Here is an 18,779-nt window from a genome sequence, read left to right on the forward strand (position 1 = left end):
CGGCAGGAGGGTCGAAATGCCCCAGGTTCCCTCGTGCCTGGTAGGGGGCGACTTCCTTCTGCTTTCCTCCCGTCGGCAGAAGCCTGGCTGAGAGGCTCCGCTCTGCGGGGGCTGAGGCCGCAGAGAGCTGGGGACGGTAAAGGTGCCACCGCGGTCCCGGGTCTGTCTCCACAGGCCTGGGGTGGGCGCAAAAGATGCCACGTCTGCAGCTTTCTCACCCCGCCCAGCATCAGGGAGCCCTCGGGAGCCAGCCTCAGTCCCATTTCTGGCCAATTCGAACTTTCGCCTGCCCACCACCTGAGTTCTTTTCGACCCAGGTGAGTTTTACAGAAAAAACCTAGATGCACCTGGGTCCAGCTGCTTTCAGAAAGTACTACCCGCGGCGGCACAGTGGTGTCGAGGGGAATAAATTACGAGCAACCGGTTACAGCCTCCTATAAACCAGAGATCAGAACAGTAACAGGGAAGATAAAAGCCAATGATGAAGACGGCATTACTGTTCTGGGGAAAAACACATCTTCAACCCCCAAATGATGCGAAAGTTGTCTCCCAGATCCTGCCCGGACCGAATCATTGTCTATAGCAACGGTGTCCATAACATTCAAACTCTCAGGAGTGTAACTTTCAAGTAAATGGTACATCTATCAAACCACAGGAAACATCTGGTAAAATGGTTAAATAAAACCAGAATTGAAACGTTTGATTTCAGAGCTTGCTGATGGTGCCCAACAAGAGACCATTAAAACAAACACCAAAAGCCCTCTGCCCACTCAGGATGCTCAGTGCGACGGTGGAAAATGTCCTCGAAGGGGGAGGGGAGAATAAGCAGACAATCCAGAAACGCTGGCGGGGGTGGGGGGTGGCAGGGCCCCCGTTCCTGGGGCTCTGCCCTGCACATCACCGCCCCCAAAACTTCTTCAGGCCCGGGAGGGCTCCTCCACGCCCACCCTCATCCCCCCCACCCAATGCCGCCAGAGAAGCAGGCACCCAGGAAGTGCCGGATAAGTGAACGAACGAAGCAACAGACACACAATATACATCTCTTCCTTGCACAACTAACATGTATTAAGCACATACAATTATCCCACCGTCAACACACACAGCCTAGACGTGTGTCCCAAGGTACTAGGCAGCACGTTTCGCTCCTTTCTAGTACACTTCAGAAGCCTTTTCCATTAAAGAAAAGGTTTAATGATTCAACCACTTCCAAATTCAAAAAAATCTGGATTTCAAAAACACAGTAAAGTTGAAAAGCAAATAACAAATTAGGAAAGTGGTTATTTTCCTAACTCATCTGATGGAGGGTCCTTAATAAGCAGTTACAGCACAGCAATAGAAGATGAATGCCCTAAATTTTTTTAAGAAGAAGATAGAAACAGTCACAAAAGAAGAAATCCAAATGGTCAATGAAAATATGAAAAGACCATTCAAGTTTCCTAGTAGCAGAAAGAAAACAAAAGACAAGTTACCACAATGATTCTCCTATGAAACCTGCAAAAATTAAATACACATTAACAGTCACCTTTGTGATGCTGTGGGTGACAGGCACATGCATAGAGTTGCCAGTGGAATGTCAGTCAGCTAACCTACTAGAGATGAGCTGGCAGGATGCACGGAAGCAGAAATGGGCGCTGTCCGACCCAGAAATTCCACTTCTAGAAACAGGGGGAATACGAGATGTGAACAAGAATGGATGTACAGAGACGGCCCCAGAAGTATCACAAATAATAGCGAAACATTGTAAACAGCCCCAATATCTGTATTTGTTAAGAAGTTCTTTTGGTCACAAGCAACATAAAACAAGGCCTGCTAGCTTAGGCTAAGTGGGGGAATTTACTGGAAGGATACTCTGCTACATTTCTTGGAAATGAAAGAAGAGTCAAACAACCAGTGCTCAAAAAGGAAAAATTAAGGCGTCCCGGGATCTGGGCAACAGGAGGAGGAAGGCGTCCCCTGCCCCAAGCCCCGCACCAGGCAAGATGCCCGCCTGGGAGACCCTGCCACCCACCCAGCCCACCAGGCGCTCCAAGTTCGGGTGAGAAACCCCACAGCCACCGTCTAGGTCTCCATCACGGCACCCCCAAGGAGTTAACATCAAGTCTCAGAAATTCTGAGGTCGGTTTTATTAGACATCAAATTCACTACTGAAAATTAGAAGAACCCTCTCTCCACTCCCCCAAATGCTACCAGTTTTCACAGTCAAGAGACTTCACCTGAGCTTCGAATCAATTATAGTTAAGAAACCGGAGGGTCTCACAGGAAAGCGGTCCATTAGAGTTTTGCAGGTTTAGGGAGGAGGAGAATAGGGCAAGGCCCCACCTTTGCAGCGAATGAGGGAAGGTGCTGGGTTGTTGCTTTTTTTTTTTTTCTTTTTGTAAGTAAAACCACTGGGATTGTTGGCTAAAAACAGAAATGAGCCTTTGGGGCAGCAATAAAAATATATGAAAAGTCGATGAGTTATCTCGGAGCAGGCAGGGACATTTACATCTGTTCCTTACAGCTCAGCCATGTCCTGTTCCAATTGCTTCCTCTCCTCCCTTCAACCTGACTTCTCTCCCTCTGCCTTGTCCATTTCTGAACTCACCCTTCCCCCCCACGTAACAACCACATGCACATCCTGAATACGTGCTTTATTTATCATGTACAACGTCATCCCTCCCAGTGTGGACAGACAGGCCCCTGCTGTCGGTCTGGCTGGTTCCAAAGGGCAACTTTCCCAAGGAATGATATCAGGGCCGCCCCTGCCTGGGACCCCGCCTCCCTCGTCCCCCAACGCCACCACCATCCAGCCCGCAGCACGGGGAAAGCTGTCCTAGATCAAAGATCACTGGGAGGCACAAAAACGAAATGCAATGTGTGGCTCCTAACTGCACCCTGAATGTAAAGGAGAACGTCCCTAGAGGGCCTTCTCGAAAGTGAACACATGTACTATGTTAGATCGCATCACTGTCTACGACACGTGCAAAAGAGAAAGCGAATGTGGCAGAATATTCACAGCTAGTGAAGCCAGTGAACGATACGTGGATGCTCATGGTTGTTTAAACCAGTTGTTTTAAACCAGTTGTTTAATGTTTCTGTAGATCTGAACTTTTTCCAAAATGAAATGTTAGGGAGGATGGCAGGTCAGACGCTCACCAAATTTGGTGGCATGTTTAGAAAGATCTAAGTTAAAGTAGAGGCAACCAGGGAGGCTGGGAACCCTGACACAGGGGGTGTGAAGAGGAAGCTGGGAGATGGCTAGGGCCACACCGCACACATTAAGATGCCCCGGGCAGTGAAAATGCTGGTTTCAAATATGAGCCTCAGAATGGAAGTTCCAAAGCAGGTGAACAACCCACACTGCCCACCGTGAGTTGGGGGAGAATCGCTTCTCACACCATGTGGAGCTTCTCAAAGGCGTATAATGGCGGGGATTCGGATAACTTCTTTTAAACATAATCATGGTAAAGGAGGCTTTTGACAATTGATAGTCCAAGAGGGCCATCTACTGAGAATAATTCTGGGAAAGGGAGTTTAGGACAGGTCACCAAAGTGCCTGAAGGTCATCCTACATAACCTGGATTTTATCTTACTGTCAAAAATGAGCCAGAGCCATTGCCCATCAGCGAATGTTGCCGTGCCCTCCAGGGAGGCTCTCAAGAAATACGTGCCAATCACAGAGCCACAGGGCATCAGCACCATGTACCCGTGTTACACGGTTAGAACACGGAGCCTCTGCGCTGCGGTCACTTGACATAACTTGCCCTAGAGCTAGCACCCAAAGTGGTCGCACACAAATAAAATACACACCACAGCTCTATTATGAGATGGTCGAAAAAGGCTTTGGCTTTGAGAACTTTTTAGGTAGATTTGAAAAACTCCAGAAGTAATAAACACCTGAGCAGAGATCTGTTGGCTTTTCTAGCATGGACAGAACTATTCTTTACACCCACAAGTGTCTGGCCATCCCTCTGACCTGCGAGATGCACCCACCTGAACTGGATTTCTCATTGCTATACACCTTACCTGGTGCTCACACTGGGATCAGAGCAAGACGCACAGGAAGAAATATAAACAGAGGGAGGAGCGGGGGAAACCATTCCTAAAATAAACTCCGAAGGCTTATTATTCAGGGTTAGCACTGGGATAACAGCATTTGATCCAAAGCCAGCATCTCAGGCAGAGCCAGTGATTCAGATTATTAAGTGTGCACGTGCCCAGGTACTAGGGATTTGCATGTTTCTGTTTGGGGGGGAACAGGGATTCAGGGAGGACAGGTAGTGGCAGTGGGATTCTCCGTTCCAGGGGTTCACTGAATGAAACATCAGGGCTACACAGAAAAAACAGAAGTACAGTAAGTGGTACCACTCAGGGCTTATTGCATATTTGAAAGCGATTCTTGGGATTTCCCTGGTGGTCCAGTGGTTAGGAGTCCGCCTTCAAATGCAGGAGACGCGGGTTTGATCCCTGGTCGGGGAACTAAGATCCCACATGCCGTGGGGCAACCAAGACCCGTCACAGCCATAAATAAATAAATAAAAATTAAAAAAAAAAAAAAGAAGAAAGCAATTCTTACCATCCTTTCCAAAGGGAAGAGCACTGACAGTGCCCCCAGAGTGGCACGTTTTTCATGGAAACATTTACTTAGCGCCTAGAAGGCATCGGGCACTATGCTGGGTGCCCCGGTGGGACAGACACAACAAGGGACAGCAAAGTGTGGTCATTCTATGCACAGAACTGTTCGCCTTGAAGCGGAAGGAACCGCCCTTTGCCAAGAGAAGGAGGCAAGAAAAGTGACGACGGACCGCAGTGGGCGGCACCTCAGCGGGCAGCGCAGAAGCTCCTGCAGGCGGGGGTCTGCTCAGGGCTCCCTGGAGCTGACTGGGAGCCGTGGGAGAATTCCCAACAGAGAGGAAGACTTCAGAAACCTTCTTCTGCACTAAAGTGCCAAGACCAGTAGGGAGGGCACTGCCATGGGAATGGGGGTCTAAGCCATGGCCGAGGCCAGGAGCTTCGTGGAAAAGATTCAGCAGGCTGACTTAACAGGGGGCAGAGAGAGAGTACACACATGGGAGACCAGATCGAACAAGGGGGAGGTGACTTCATGGCAAGTGGAAAGACGCACGGCTGCCCTGCTATGAAGATGGGGGACAGACCTGGGGAGGCACTGGAGGAGAAACAGCCTATAAGGTCACGGCCGGCGGAGCACCTCTGGGCCTGAGCGGCACATACACTACCTGGAAGGCAGGCGGCTCTGTGGGTGTGGAGGTTTGGCCTCAGCCGGACATGAAGATCTAGGAACCCTCCACCTCTAGTGGTAAATCAAGGCACGAGCTGGCATGTGAGCTCTTTCCAGGGTCTATGCAGTGAGAAGGACAGAGCCCTGGAGGATGGATTCATGACAAGCCTTTGAGAGATCCTGAATGGCGGAGCCAGAGAACTGGGAGGGGAACCAACGAAAGCAAGAAAGGGGCCAAGGAAACCAAGGGAGAAGAGGCTTCCATGGAACAGGAAGTCAAATAAGATAACCTGGATCAGGTTCCCCCTGCATCTGGCGACCAGCAGGGCACCAGCGAGGGAGGGAGAGAAGTTTCATAAACGCTGATGGTCCGGATCACGGCACTGGACTGGGGAATGGACACGGAAGTGGAGACAATCCACTCCCTAGAAACAGCTCGGAGGGAAGGAGGTGGGTAAGGAAGGAAGGTGAGGGGCACACGGTCAAGGGAGAATGGGGCCCCGGGCTTCCTCAACGTCTCTGGCCTCAGTGAACTTCGCTGAAAGCCTTGAGCAGGAAAGCTGGTACTCTACAGCCCCAGCTCAAGGGATCACACCATCCTGTCATCACATACCTAAGCTGGACGGCACCAGAGCCTTGGGAGTCTGCACGTTCATCACAGAATTTTGAAACCAAATAAAATGCTCATTTTGTTAGGCAAGTATGCCCCCCAGAATATTGCTAACAGGGCTCGTGAGAAAGGAATCGAGGATCCCACGGCGAGTTAACGTTTGAGAAACCCCGGGCTAAACCACATCTCTGTACCTCAGACTCTCAGAGCCTGACTGGCGCCAACCACACAGGCAGACTCAGGAGATCGGGTTGGGCGCTTCCCAAACTCTGGCCGGGGAACACTCTCTGTCCTTCGAGCATCTTGAGGTAAGAGGGCCCTGAGGCACTCGACGGGCAGCGGTGCCCTGCATCCCTGAGGGGTCACCCTGGTGGTCACAAGGAAACGACTTCCGATGAGTCAGAAAAGCCCACGACCCTCCCTCCACGGGTTCAACGACAGGGACAGGTTTGGGGGAGCAAAGAGGGTTCAGCCTCCGACGTGCTTCTAAAGTGACCTGGCCAACTAGGAGTTGGTTTGTTGCTTCCACTTGGCCCTGATCCGGTTTCTCTGTGGATCTGTCAGTTGTATTCTTAGATCTCTTCAAGGAAAGCAAGGCAGGAGGCAGAGAAGTCAGAGGACAGCACGGTAGCGAAATCCATCCCCCTCTAGTCTGCGGTGCACGGGGCCTCTGCTGGGGCCGTGGAGGCTCGGATCCAGAGTCCAGATCCCTTGTTTGCCAAGGTTTCTAGCTCCTGCCAGACCGAAACCCTTACTGCAACACTGAGCTCTTTAATTATGCTTTGGAGACAATCTGTGGAGAAATTTCGAGAGAGAGAGGGACAGAGACAGAGGGAGAGGGAGAGAGAGGGAGAAAGAATGTGTGCTGCGTGTGTGTGTGTGTGTGTGTGTGTGTGTGTGTACCCAAAGATTTAGCAAAGAAGATAAGGGACCAAAGTACTGGCAGTCATGAAACAAAACTTACACCAAACACAGCACGCGGGACTTGGACGCCACCTCACCGTGTGCCAGCTGCAGGTAGCACAGGAGACCGTGGGTTTACAAGACCCGAGAGGAAAATCGAAGAACCACCAACACTCACACGAGGCACACTTCTGAGCGGTCCTCCTTCTGGTCCTCAGTCCGATCTACTAAAGTGACAGCACCTGATATGCTCTCAGGACAGGCTGGCTCCACGCTGCAACGAGAAGAGGTCTGTGTGGCCACACAGCAGCAAGACTAATCCTCTATGTGTAAATATAGCTGCCGTTTGTGTCCCCAGCACAGATGCACCTTCATGCAGACCGCGCTCTAAAAGGGGCTGAGGCGCCTGGAGAATCCGGGCGGGGGGGGGAACCGGCCAAACCCTATGTTGTGCTGTTTCCTCAACCTCTGAACAAATGCCTTTGACTTAATCCATCAACCTAAAAACACTCTTTTTCTTTTTTTCCATCTTAGTGTGTCGTCTTAAAAAGTGTCTTTACACATGCTAATGAAAGTTCTCTGATGGATCCCAAAGGTTTTTTTATGCCTCTCTAGTAAAGAAGTCCCCCTTTTTCAAGGTTCTCGTCCCACTTCTATAAGCTCTGTGATACGGAAGAGCCCAGAGGTCCCCTGAGCAGATGAGAACAGACACGCGATGACGGTCCTTTATTCTGCTGCCTTGACTGTTGGCACGCTTGGCATTTCTTCATCCCGTGTGTCATCTGGCCAGAACAACGCCAGTAGCAGGACGGTCCTCTGCTTTCCGAGCTCTCTGCAAAGACTCTTAAGGCAGAAATGATGCCTGCTGGGAAAAGGCTGATGTCAGCTCTTAAGAGCATAGCGCCCTGCTCGGATAAGGAGGTCTTTGTTTTCGGCTGAACTGTGAAAATGAGAAAATGCCTCTAGCCTGACAAACAAGAAACCCACACAACAGAGGTCGGGCCGTGACCTTTATTTAAAGGTACCACACTTCATTAGCAAAACACTCACATGCAACACACAGATGCGCCTTTAATGTCGCATGGAGTGGCTGTAAAAACCAGCTTCATTTCCACCCCCGTTAGGGCTGACCGGCAGCCCTAGCTCCAGTGCAGGGCAAAGTCAGCCTCACGCGAAGCCCTTCTGACACTCTACGTCCCCACAGAAGCACTCATTAAAGACCCAGGCTCCCTTCTCATTTACTTTTCAAAATAAATACACGTACTTGCTGTACGTTGGGGGGATTTAAAAGAAAAAAATTAACAATATCTCAGTTTCTGAGTTAGTTATTTAGGATAACTAAAATTAAGGCTATAAAATATCTTAAATCCCAGAACACTTGTGGGAAGACTTACACGACTGTGTGTGAAAGCGCAGAAGAGGAGAGAATTTGGGGGCTAAAACTTCCCAAGTTCAGATGATGCCAAAAAGGATGTGGGAGAAAAAGAGAAAGCACATAGTCTGAGGGATTCTATTTCAAAAGTCCTTGATTTATGAAATCTGTGGCGGGGGCGGAGGGGGAAATGTCTTCATATATTTAAAGCAAATTTTAAAATGCCCCAGTCTTCATCTTTAGACTAACGTTACTACTGGCCTGTGTCACTAACTTAATATTGGGTCAGAGATTTTAAACCAGAACACAATTTCTTTTTTTTTTTTTTTTTTTTTTGGCTGCCTTGGTTCTTAGTGGCCGCACGCGGGATCTTTCCTTGCAGCGTGCGGGCTTCTCTCTAGCGGTGGCGTGCGGATTTTTTCTCTCTCTAGTTGTGGCGCGCAGGCTCCAGGGTGCATGGGCTCTGTAGTTGTGGCACGCGGGCTCTCTCACTGAGGCACGCGAGCTCAACAGTTGTGGCACACGGGCCCAGCCACCCCACGGCATGTGGGAACCTAATTCCCCGACCAGGGATCGAACGCACGTCCCGTGCATTGGAAGGCGGATTCTTTACCACTGGACCACCGGGGAAGTCCCCAGAACACAATTTCAAAAGCACTTTCCTGAGCATGAAGGAAACCCTCCTCTGTTCACGTGGGGCTCTCACCTGCACAGAGATGCCCTTTCAGCCTCTTCAGGGGAAGCTCAACAGCTGCTCTTCCTCCCATCATCCCTGCAGGGAAGCCTCGCCGTGCAGGGCGGACGGACCTGCCTAGCGCTCTCAGAGCCCTTCCACGCTTATGCGCCTGCATCCCGTCACCGCGTGCTCCAACGACCACTCTCCACCCGTCATCTCCAAAGCATCGTTCCGCTGTGTGGAGAATGCTCACACGGCAGATCATCCAAAAGCACAAGGCGCTAAGCTCCCGTATCAAACAGTTCACAGCAACTGGATGCGTGCGCTCCTCAGTATCAATGTAACATGGGTCCCAACAGCGCTGGCTCCAGGAACAGCCAGGCTGGGTTTTGATTCCTAGCTCCGTTACCAACTAGCTAGCTCTGTGACCTTGAGCAAGTTACCAATCGCTCTGAGCCTCAGTTTTACCACCTGCAAAAGAGGGATAATCACAGCATCCACATCACAGGGTTGAGAGGACGCGAGGAGATCACGCCCATGAGACATTCGGCACAGCGCTTGGTACACAATCAGGCTCAACAGACAGTCACGGTCACGAATAAGCCCTGATAAAGGCTCTCCTGATTCTCTGGGTGCTGGGAATCCTGACCCATCACCATTCTCAGTGATGAAAATTTGGACCCCCTCTAAGGCTCATGCTCTGCCTATAAATACGTATCACTGTTTACCTAATAAAAACACATCACTGTTCACCTTTTAAAGTCTCAGCTGCTGTTAGGTCAAGGTACTGAAATAACCCCAACTTTTCAATTTCCTCTGGGCCTAGCTGGTTTTTTTTTAAAATTTAAACTATAGTTGATTTACAATATTGTGTTAGTTTCAGGTGTACAACAAAGCGACTAGGTTTTAGATAGACAGAGATAAATCTATCTATATACACACACAAATATGTAAATAATCTTTCTCAGATTCTTTTCCATTATAGGTTATTACAAGATACTGAATATAGTTCCCTGGGCTCTACAGTAAATCCTTGTTGTCTATCTATTTTGCATATAGTATCTGTTAATCCCGTACTCCTAGCTTATCGCTCTCCCCGCACCTTTCCCCTTTGGTAACCAGAAGTTTGTTTTCTATGTCTGTGAGTCTGTTTCTGTTTTATAACTAAGTTCATTTGTATTGTTTTTAGATTCCACATGTAAGTGCTCTCATATAATATTTGTCTTTCTCTGTCCAACTTACTTCATTTAGTATGATAATCTCTAGGTCCATCCATGTTGCTGCCAATGGCAATATTTCATTCTTTTTTATGGCTGAGTAATATTCAATGGTATATACGTAGCACATCTTCTTTATCCACTCCTCTGTTGATGGACACTTAGGTTGCTTCCATGTCTTGGCTATTGTAAATGGTGCTGCTATGAACATAGGGGTGCATGTGTCTTTTCGAACTGGAGATTTCATCTTTTCCGGATATATGCCCAGGAGTGATTGCTGGGTCATATGCTAGCTCTAGCTTTAGCTTTTTAAGGAACCTCCATACTGTTTTCCATAGTGGCTGCACCAATTTACATTCCCTCTGGGTCTGGTTTTAAACTGAAATGAGGAATAGCTTGCTCTACTTTCATGAAGTCTGTGGACTAACAGTCCCCTGGTAAAGCACGTTCATACACATCCCTACTAAAGGTACTAAAGAGACACAAGAAATGGAGAATCACCAAACAGAGCATGATGGTGCTGCCAACGATTATGCTTATACTTTACAGACTAGATACTCCTGAACACCTGAGGTACCATCTACACAATCAATAATCCCTCTGGGGGAAAAAAATGTCCATTCTAGTCAGTAATCAGTAAGGTTCTGTTTTGTCTTTTTAAACCGAGTTTCTAAATCACACCCAGAACGTGATTTCAAAGGCTTCCTCCAACCTTCTGTCAAGCTGCAAGAATTACTGGTTTTGAGTCTGTTTTTCCCTCTTTTTCTGTTCACTCTTATGGGGTCAAGAGGGAAGTGACTGAGACCAAGGGAGAAAAAAAATAAAATAAAAATAAGAATAGGAGGTTAAGGGAAGAAGAAAGCAAAGGAGAAAGGAGGAAGAGAAAGGGGAGGAGCAAAGGGAACAGAGGACCTGAGCCTGGAGAACGTACCCAAGGATACACCAGAATCGGCTCCATCAGACTTGAGGAAAACTTCAAAGGCATGGCCACAGAAGCAAAGACAACATAAGGGGACATATTTCACACCAGGAAAGGATTTCAAAGGAACAGCACCAGGGAGAAGGGGTCATGTTTTCTTTCGCTGGGCCCTGCCTCTTTCAGCTTGGATTGTTAACGCCGTCTGGGGCGAGCACGGCCGTTACAGCACAAGGCCAGTGACCATGGCTTTGATCTCAGTGTGAGCTTCTGGGTTTTGCCCTGTTCTGAGGCCAGGGGCAACTGTTTTGCACATTTATATAGCACTGGTCAAAGAGAGGATGCCTCTTCCAATCGGGAAATGAGCTCAAAGAGCACGTTCTCTGGACAGTGGGTCTAATTTTCAATTCAACACAGAAATTATTTAGCACCTGCCATGTGCCAGACACTAGAATGGTCAAATGTCACCCTAAATATGTGACGTCCATCTTTAAGATGCATGTCATCCTGTCTCAGGTGAGATACAGCTGTGACAGAATCACGATGATTGGTTGCGGTGTCGCACACAGCAAGGTTAATCCCAGCTCCATCACTTTGCACACGTTATGCTCTCAATTTCTGCTTCTGTAATACACGCACACACACACACAATCTTAAAGGGGCACATTTATTGTAAGGGTTAAATGAGATAACACACTTAAAGTGTCTGGCATAGGGCCAGTATAGAGTAAGCACTCAATATACATTCCCTTCCTCTCACAGGTAACTGAGTGAACAGTTCAGCTACATATCCATCACTCACACACAGAGGTGAAAACTGAAATCCATCTTAGACCATACTCTTCAGCACAGAACTCTCACCAGGTTCTACGAGCCAAGCAGCCTAGACTAAGTCTCAAAACCAGTATGAATTCAGCATGTTGTTACACGGCATCAATCGTTAGCCTTCAAGAGTCTTAACTGTATTACAAATACACAAGATATTACAAATGCACAAGATTGTCCACTGCAGCATTATTATTATAAAATATTATCTAAATGTCCAAAGGGGATTAGCTGAACCCACCATGGCATATGCATGCAATGGAGTACTATGCAGTTGCAAACAAGGATGAGAAACTGGCATGAAGCGATTTCCACAATACATGGTTGACTGAAAACACCTGAGCTCAAGTGAGTATACAAAGTATGGCACCTTGTGTGTAAGAAAGAAAGGGAATGAGAAAATATTCATGTATCTGCTTACTTTAACAGAAAGACACACAAGAAGGGTAATCACCTTCAGGGTTAGCGAACAATAGCAGTGAACGGGACAGGGAAGGGAATAATGCTCCTCTAGGACTTTTTGTTTGTTTGTTTTGTTTTTGTTTTTTGCAGTACGCAGGCCTCTCACTGTCGCGGCCTCTCCCATTGCGGAACACAGGCTCCGGACGCAAAGGCTCAGCGGCCATGGCTCATGGGCCCAGCCACTCCGCAGCATGTAGGATCTTTCACGGACCGGGGCACGAACCCGTGTCCCCTGCATCGGCAGGCAGACTCTCAACCACTGCGCCACCAGGGAAGCCCTCCTCTAGTACTTTTAAATAGAGTTTTGACTTTTTGTTTTTCTTTCAGTCTCATTAAGACATAATTGACAGATAGCACCATGTAGGTTTAAGGTGTACAGCATAATGACTTCACTTACTTAAACGGCAATATGATTACACAGTCTTGACTTTCAGAAGCACGTTAATAGTTTACATATTGAAAAAATGAAATCAACAAGGATGGGAAAAAATGAAATCAACAAGGATGGGAAAAAATCTCCGACTGAGTGCCAACAGAAATTAATTATAGATTGTAATTAACACAACACTGAAGTGGGGAGGGGAGGTAACTTTTGAAGTTGGTACTTCAAAAGAGGCTACTATAATACCCTCAGCACCAGGGGGAAAAAAACACCAACAAATCTTGAACTCTTTTTAGCAGGTTTGTTTTTCAGAGTGGTACAGGCATAGCAATTCTGAAACTCTTTTAAGTGTGCTGTAGGACTGAACACTAAGTAAATGGGCTGAAGTTGTTGGAATCAGGGAGCTACAAATATGGAATAGGGGAGGGTGAGGAAGAACTCCGTGGGGTTGGATTATAACTGGAGTATTAAAATGAACTCATGATTCCCTGGCTCTTTCCACAGAGTCTAGAAACCATGCTGTTCAGCAGAACTTTCTGTGATGGTAGAAATGTTCTATGTGTGTTCTGTCCAACGTGCTAGCCACTAGCCACATGTGGCTACTGCGCTGGAAATGTGGCTACTGCAGCTGAGGAAATGATTTTTTAAACTTTATTTAATGTTAAGTGTGATCTGCCACATGCAACTGTGTCTACTGTATTAGACAACTCAAGTCTAGAGGCAATGACAGCACAGTTACACTTAGCACCCAGATCTTGGCTTCTAAATACTACTCCCCACTGAAAGGAATTAGGGTCCCCAGGAGAAACGGCCGACTCCATGGCTGAAGCAGGTAAGTTACAAGATGAACATCTGGTCTGCCAGACAATAAGAAAGTGCTCAAAAAAGGGGTGGGGGGGGGCGGAAGGCATGTAAGAAGGACACATAAGGGCTTCCCAGGTGGCGCAGTGGTTGAGAGTCCACCTGCCGATGCAGGGGACGCAGGTTCGTGCCCCTGTCCGGGAAGATCCCACATGCCGCGGAGCGGCTGGGCGCATGAGCCATGGCCGCTGAGCCTGTGCGTCCGGAGCCTGTGCTCTGCAACGGGAGAGGCCACAACAGTGAGAGGCCCGTGCACCGCCAAAAAAAAAAAAAAAGAAGGACAGATGAGTCAGTTGAAGGGGCTCTTATCTGCCACATCAGGGACAGCTCAACTCACCAAACAAAACAGGAATCCCTGAGTCCATACGGATGATAGACGGGGGAAGGGAGATCTCTTCCTCACCAGATCACACTTGAATAACAAGGTCGTAGAAAAAATTACTTACTGACATTTCCACAAGACGAACCCCACTCTACCCCTTGCCTCATACCTTGATCTACTTTATTTCTATGGCAGATAAGAGTACTTTTCAACTCCCAAATAAGACATTCAGGTTCTTAACACTTAGGGAACAAAAAATTTCTCAGGGTCACCCTTTCAGTAAGAAAATAAAGAGTTCAAATGACCCAGGAATCCTCAGTTTCCAAGTTCTGGAGAAATCACTAGGCAAACCTCTTCCCTCTCCCCCTCCTCCCCGAATCAAATCAAATGAAAGTTGGTCATACTCTGTAGCTTCCTACCCTGGCTCAATCTCTCCATCTCTCTACTGGAAAATATCTCAGTATGATGGTTATAGTGAAATGCAGCCAAAGCATGCATCTCTGAGACCCTCTTCATATGAATCTGTAACTTAGTATAGGAAGTTTCTTGGATATCTTAAATAAAAAGGAGGGGACACACCATCGTGCAAATAGGAAACATTTCATCAGATCAGACAATGCACTTAAGTACCCTAACCCATGAAGAAGTAAGAGGTGCAGCATCTTTTAAACGTGCCTGTGAAACTGGTCATTCAGCGCTTAGAAAACACATGTGGAGACATCAGTAACGTTACTGAGATGAGGAATTAACCTGCGGCGAACAAGTGACACTGCCCACCTTTCCTGAGTCCAGGGAGTTGGCCCAGGGGGTGCTGCCGTTTCTGGTTTTCTAAACCTGTGCATGATGACATCCATTGTGAGTTGCACGTGAGCTCTGCAATTCTATTACTCACATTTTAAATTATTTACAGTGTCATCACAGATCTGTGCATCGAGGTCACATTTGTAACCACCCAAGGAGTTACAAAATCACTCCCTAAATGCTTCGACGTTCTAACTAATAATGACGAAAGCTCTGCTTATCACCTGCCAGGCACTGCACTGAGCGCTTACCATCATCCTTTGAGGAAGGACCCACGATGACTCCCGTTGAAAGATAAGGAAGCTGGGATGTTAACCCCGACGCTACGACTTTCACACATTACATTCACCGTAACAGTGCTCTCATTCCCTATCATTACCAGTATCTGAATAACGGACTTATTAATAATAAAAGCAGTAACTGTCATCAACTGAGTATTGCACTGGGCCCAACTCCTCGCATATTTTCACTCTACTGCTCACAATAGCTCCACACATGAACTGTCAGCATCGCCACTTTACAGAGAAGGATATCGGGCCCAGATAAATTAAGTGATTGTCCAAGGCCACAAAGATGGTGAGTGGCAGAATTGGGATTGAAACTAAGGCAAGCTTGATCACAAAACCTACTATCTCAGAGCCACCTCCCCCTTTCTTCGTTTAAAAAAAAGAGAGAGAGAGAGAGAAAAGGAAAAAAAAAAAAAAAGGACCAAATGTCTCTTATTTGGGTTTGGAGAGAGGAAGAGATTCCTAGTAACATAAGAATGAACTCCAAACAGTTGGACGCCCAGGGTCTAAATTATGAGCCTCTCCCTCTTTGCGAGAGGTCATTGTTTTGCAGAGCCTTGTTGCTGGATTCCTGATCGTAGCAAATTCCAGGGCTCCAGACTGCAGGCTCAGCCTCTGACTAACACTACAGTGATTTACTGAGGATAGAGAAATACCGCTGTCAGTATGTCTTATGACTACACACACAGGCCAGCGCGCTGGAATGCCGGCAATGCCGAGGGCTGCTGGCGCGATCGGCCCCCTCGAACCGTGCTAGGTCCCCGCCTCCAGTGAGGAGCCTGGAATATGAGGTCCACGTTCCTGCCAGGAACGGCAGCATCCTCGGAAGAACTGGGGATGGCCGAGCATCCTGAGTAATCACTACACATTAAGTCACGTGTGGGGAGGAGACAGGAGCAGCGCCTTTTACCCAGACAGACAGCGCGCTACTTCCAGCCGTCAGGGCGGCCTCCGCCCTCTGCCAAGACCCCAGACTACCCACCGGCCGCCCAACCGCCAGGCCAGCCTCCCCACGCAGCTGCCTGGGGGTCCCCGAGGCCGCCAGACCTCCGAAGAAGCATCCGCTCCCTCCGCGAGGCGTGCGTGTGAGAAACACAACGAGGGAGCCCAGATACAGCGCGCCGGTTTCCAAATACAAACGTGGTGATGCCGCATCGGGTCACAGAACTTTCGTCTCAGCAAAGGGGGACACTGAGGCGCAGGGAGTTGAAGCAACACGCGCGGAGGCCGCAGGCGCGGGCGGGGACGGAGGGGCAGGGCCGCCGCCCGGGCACGGCTCCTCTGCGCGCGGGAGGAAGCTCCCTCAGCCGCGCGCGTCCCCAGCACGAAAAGCGCCCTCCCCACCGTGGGACACACAGCTGCGGCTGCACACCTAGCTCTCAGGGTGCACAACTGGGGCTCCTGAGCCAGCATTTCACAGTGGTGGCCCGGCGCTCGCCCCTTCGGCCACTGCCCCGGCCCCTAAGGACACTCGGTGGGGACCGGCCCCCTGCGCAAGCAGGTGGCAGTGACCAGGCAAGAGAAGCCAAGGCTTCCAGACAACGTCCCCAAGCCGCTCTAGGGAAAGGTAGCTCCTCTGGGGAACACACTCGAATGGCCGCACACATGCATCGGAAGGAGATGAGAGGTCACCTCTCCTGGAGCTATTAACACCGGTTTAGTGCCCGCTCCTGGCAGGGGAGTAGCGGGCACCTCTCCCCTTCCGAGTCAGCGGCACAGAGTGGCAAGAGAACCGTGGCCCAGGACCCGCTTCAGGGGGGGCACTTACAGGTGGGGGGCGAAGATGCGACTCATCTTGGAAGCATGGTCACTTTCACAGTCCAGCTCGTCGTCGCCGGGCTCCACGGTGAACTTCCTCTTGCTGGGACTGATGGGCGGGGGCCCCGTGCGGTGACTAGTGAGGGCCGAGGCCACGGGCAGGGTCTGCAGCCGGGGCTCCCCCCTGAGGGCAGCTTCACCTGAGCAGAGAGAGAGAGACACGTGTCACCAAGCAGGAGACACGCCCCCATCCCGGCCCCTCACAAAAGGACTCCCGGGGGAAAGTTTCTGGCAACGGGATGGGCTGCCATTCTCAAAACGCGCCCGGGCCCCGGGGAGCTGCCAAGCGTGAGCCCTTCTACATAAACATGGTTTCCCAGCACAGCCACTCTTTTCTGCCCCAGCGTTATTGAGATATCACTGACATATATCATTGTGTCAGTTTAAGGTGAACGACGTGTTGATTTGATACACTTATACATTGCAAAACGTTACCACCAGAGCTAACACATCCATCACGTCACATACCTACCATTTCTTCAGTAACTTTTTAGGGCTTTAAAATAAAAAGTTGCAATAAAGTAACTGGGGACAGAGAGAGTATCCACCATAAACCATCTCAAAAGTTAACTGAAGACAACAGAGGTCTTTTGATTTGGGGGTATTCAACTACGTACCTGTAAGAGTATGATGACCTAACCGTGGGTTCATTAAACCACTAAACTCACTTTTCTTGCGTGTTACACTTTTATTGTGTCTTTGGTGTGTTATTTTTTTTAACAATGAGGAAAATTTATGGGTTAATAGTTCACGTTTGCCCCCCAACGTTAAAACAAACAAAAATACGTTGTTTAATGGGAAATACGTATTTTTTTCTTACGGTACACTAAAAATGGCATGTTAAAAATATGATTATTATCAGCACTAAGTTTCTGTGGATAATCTGTCACCAGCTTAATGCACATGTGCTGTTCTCAAAATATTTTCAAAGTCAGACACTCATGATCAGAGTTCACATTTTGATCTGATTCGACATCTTGCTGTCTTCCATTCCCGTTTTAGAAAGGCTTCGTGCGAAGAGATAACTTTGTGCCTTGTTATGAATTAAAATAAGCATAACCTTTCATTACAAGAATGGTTATATACTTTCTAAAATTTATAAGCAAGAGTAATAGTTACTTTAAGAGAAAACATCAAGCTTCCTAAGTCATGGGGGGCTGAGTACCTAAAATTTTCACAAATAATAACCTGTTTGTTGTGCTTTTCATATTGGCCTCTAAGGCCTGACCAATTTTGTTTCCACTTGGTCACCATTTGAGAGTCACATTAGGATAAAGTCGACTTCATCTGAGGCCTGTGGTACCTAAGAAAGGAAATCTTTGTTTGCCACCACTAATTTTCGTATCGTCACAGAATGCGTGGACAGTTTTAACAGCCGTTTGCTTCACACACATATGACAAATGCGATTTTGTTAGGGAAAGGAGGGAAAAATGCCTTCTTAATGTTTACCAGGAAAAATAAAAATTTTGCCAATTTAGTCAGCAAGATATAAACTAGCAAATATACAGTCACCCATAATACACCTCCAGTCAGGATTTCTTTTAAGGATTCTGGCCCCAAAGCAAACTGGAACTTTCCATTTTAAATGAAATACCTAAAACACAAGCCCTATGCTGGCCTGCTACACTCAGAAACTCAGTAGGATTTTGGTTGACCTCTACCTCGTATTAAGTCATTTTTGGTTTAAACAAACAAACAGCAGTGCTAATATCTGTACCTTAATAAATTAGAAAATATCCTTTCGAAAGCTGCCACTCCTCATTCTCTCCTTCTCCACAGAGCATCAGTAACCCGGTTAACTTCTGGAGGAGCCCTGGTGATACCCTGAGAAACCCAACCACTGCAAATCAAGCCTCATCCGCAAGGCACAGCGCCAGCGCACCCTCCACCCAGTGTCTCTCCACGTCCCTGGCAGCGCAAGTGGGATGAGGAGTACTCTGTGAGGACCCCCGGGCTTTGGGAGCCATTTCATCAGATGCCAGATGTATGGCAATGCCAGTTGCCATGGAAAATCGCCACCACATCAACGAAGTCGAATCACCCCAAAAAAGGAAGAGTCACTCATTACGCAAGAAATCACTGTTACGTGAAGAGCAAAACTCTTGGGG

The 18,779-nt window shown here is 48.2% G+C and overlaps 1 protein-coding gene across 13 annotated transcripts in view; it reads right to left on the reverse strand.

The window, feature by feature from the left end:
- The window catches only part of VGLL4 (vestigial like family member 4), a 165,657-nt gene that overhangs the window by 31,811 nt on the left and 115,067 nt on the right, over nucleotides 1–18,779 (reverse strand). For 8 of the 13 annotated variants that reach the window (XM_089919724.1, XM_089919723.1, XM_089919721.1 and 5 more), the window contains 2 exons: nucleotides 16,621–16,810; nucleotides 6,910–7,005 (listed from right to left, as the gene is read on the reverse strand). The exons of 1 other annotated variant lie outside the window; for it this stretch is intronic. In XM_089919724.1, the coding sequence (XP_089775850.1) occupies nucleotides 6,910–7,005; nucleotides 16,621–16,646 (122 nt within the window). In that variant the 5' untranslated portion in view covers nucleotides 16,647–16,810. The remainder of the gene's footprint in view (nucleotides 1–6,909; nucleotides 7,006–16,620; nucleotides 16,811–18,779) is intronic. 4 more of the 13 variants (XM_022562834.3, XM_089919719.1, XM_022562839.3 and 1 more) reach the window with 1 other exon arrangement.

This window comes from Delphinapterus leucas, chromosome 10, assembly GCF_059928025.1.
Source record: "Delphinapterus leucas isolate spDelLeu-1000000601 "Yukka" chromosome 10, BTC_Dleu_Yukka2, whole genome shotgun sequence".
NCBI lineage: Eukaryota > Metazoa > Chordata > Mammalia > Artiodactyla > Monodontidae > Delphinapterus > Delphinapterus leucas.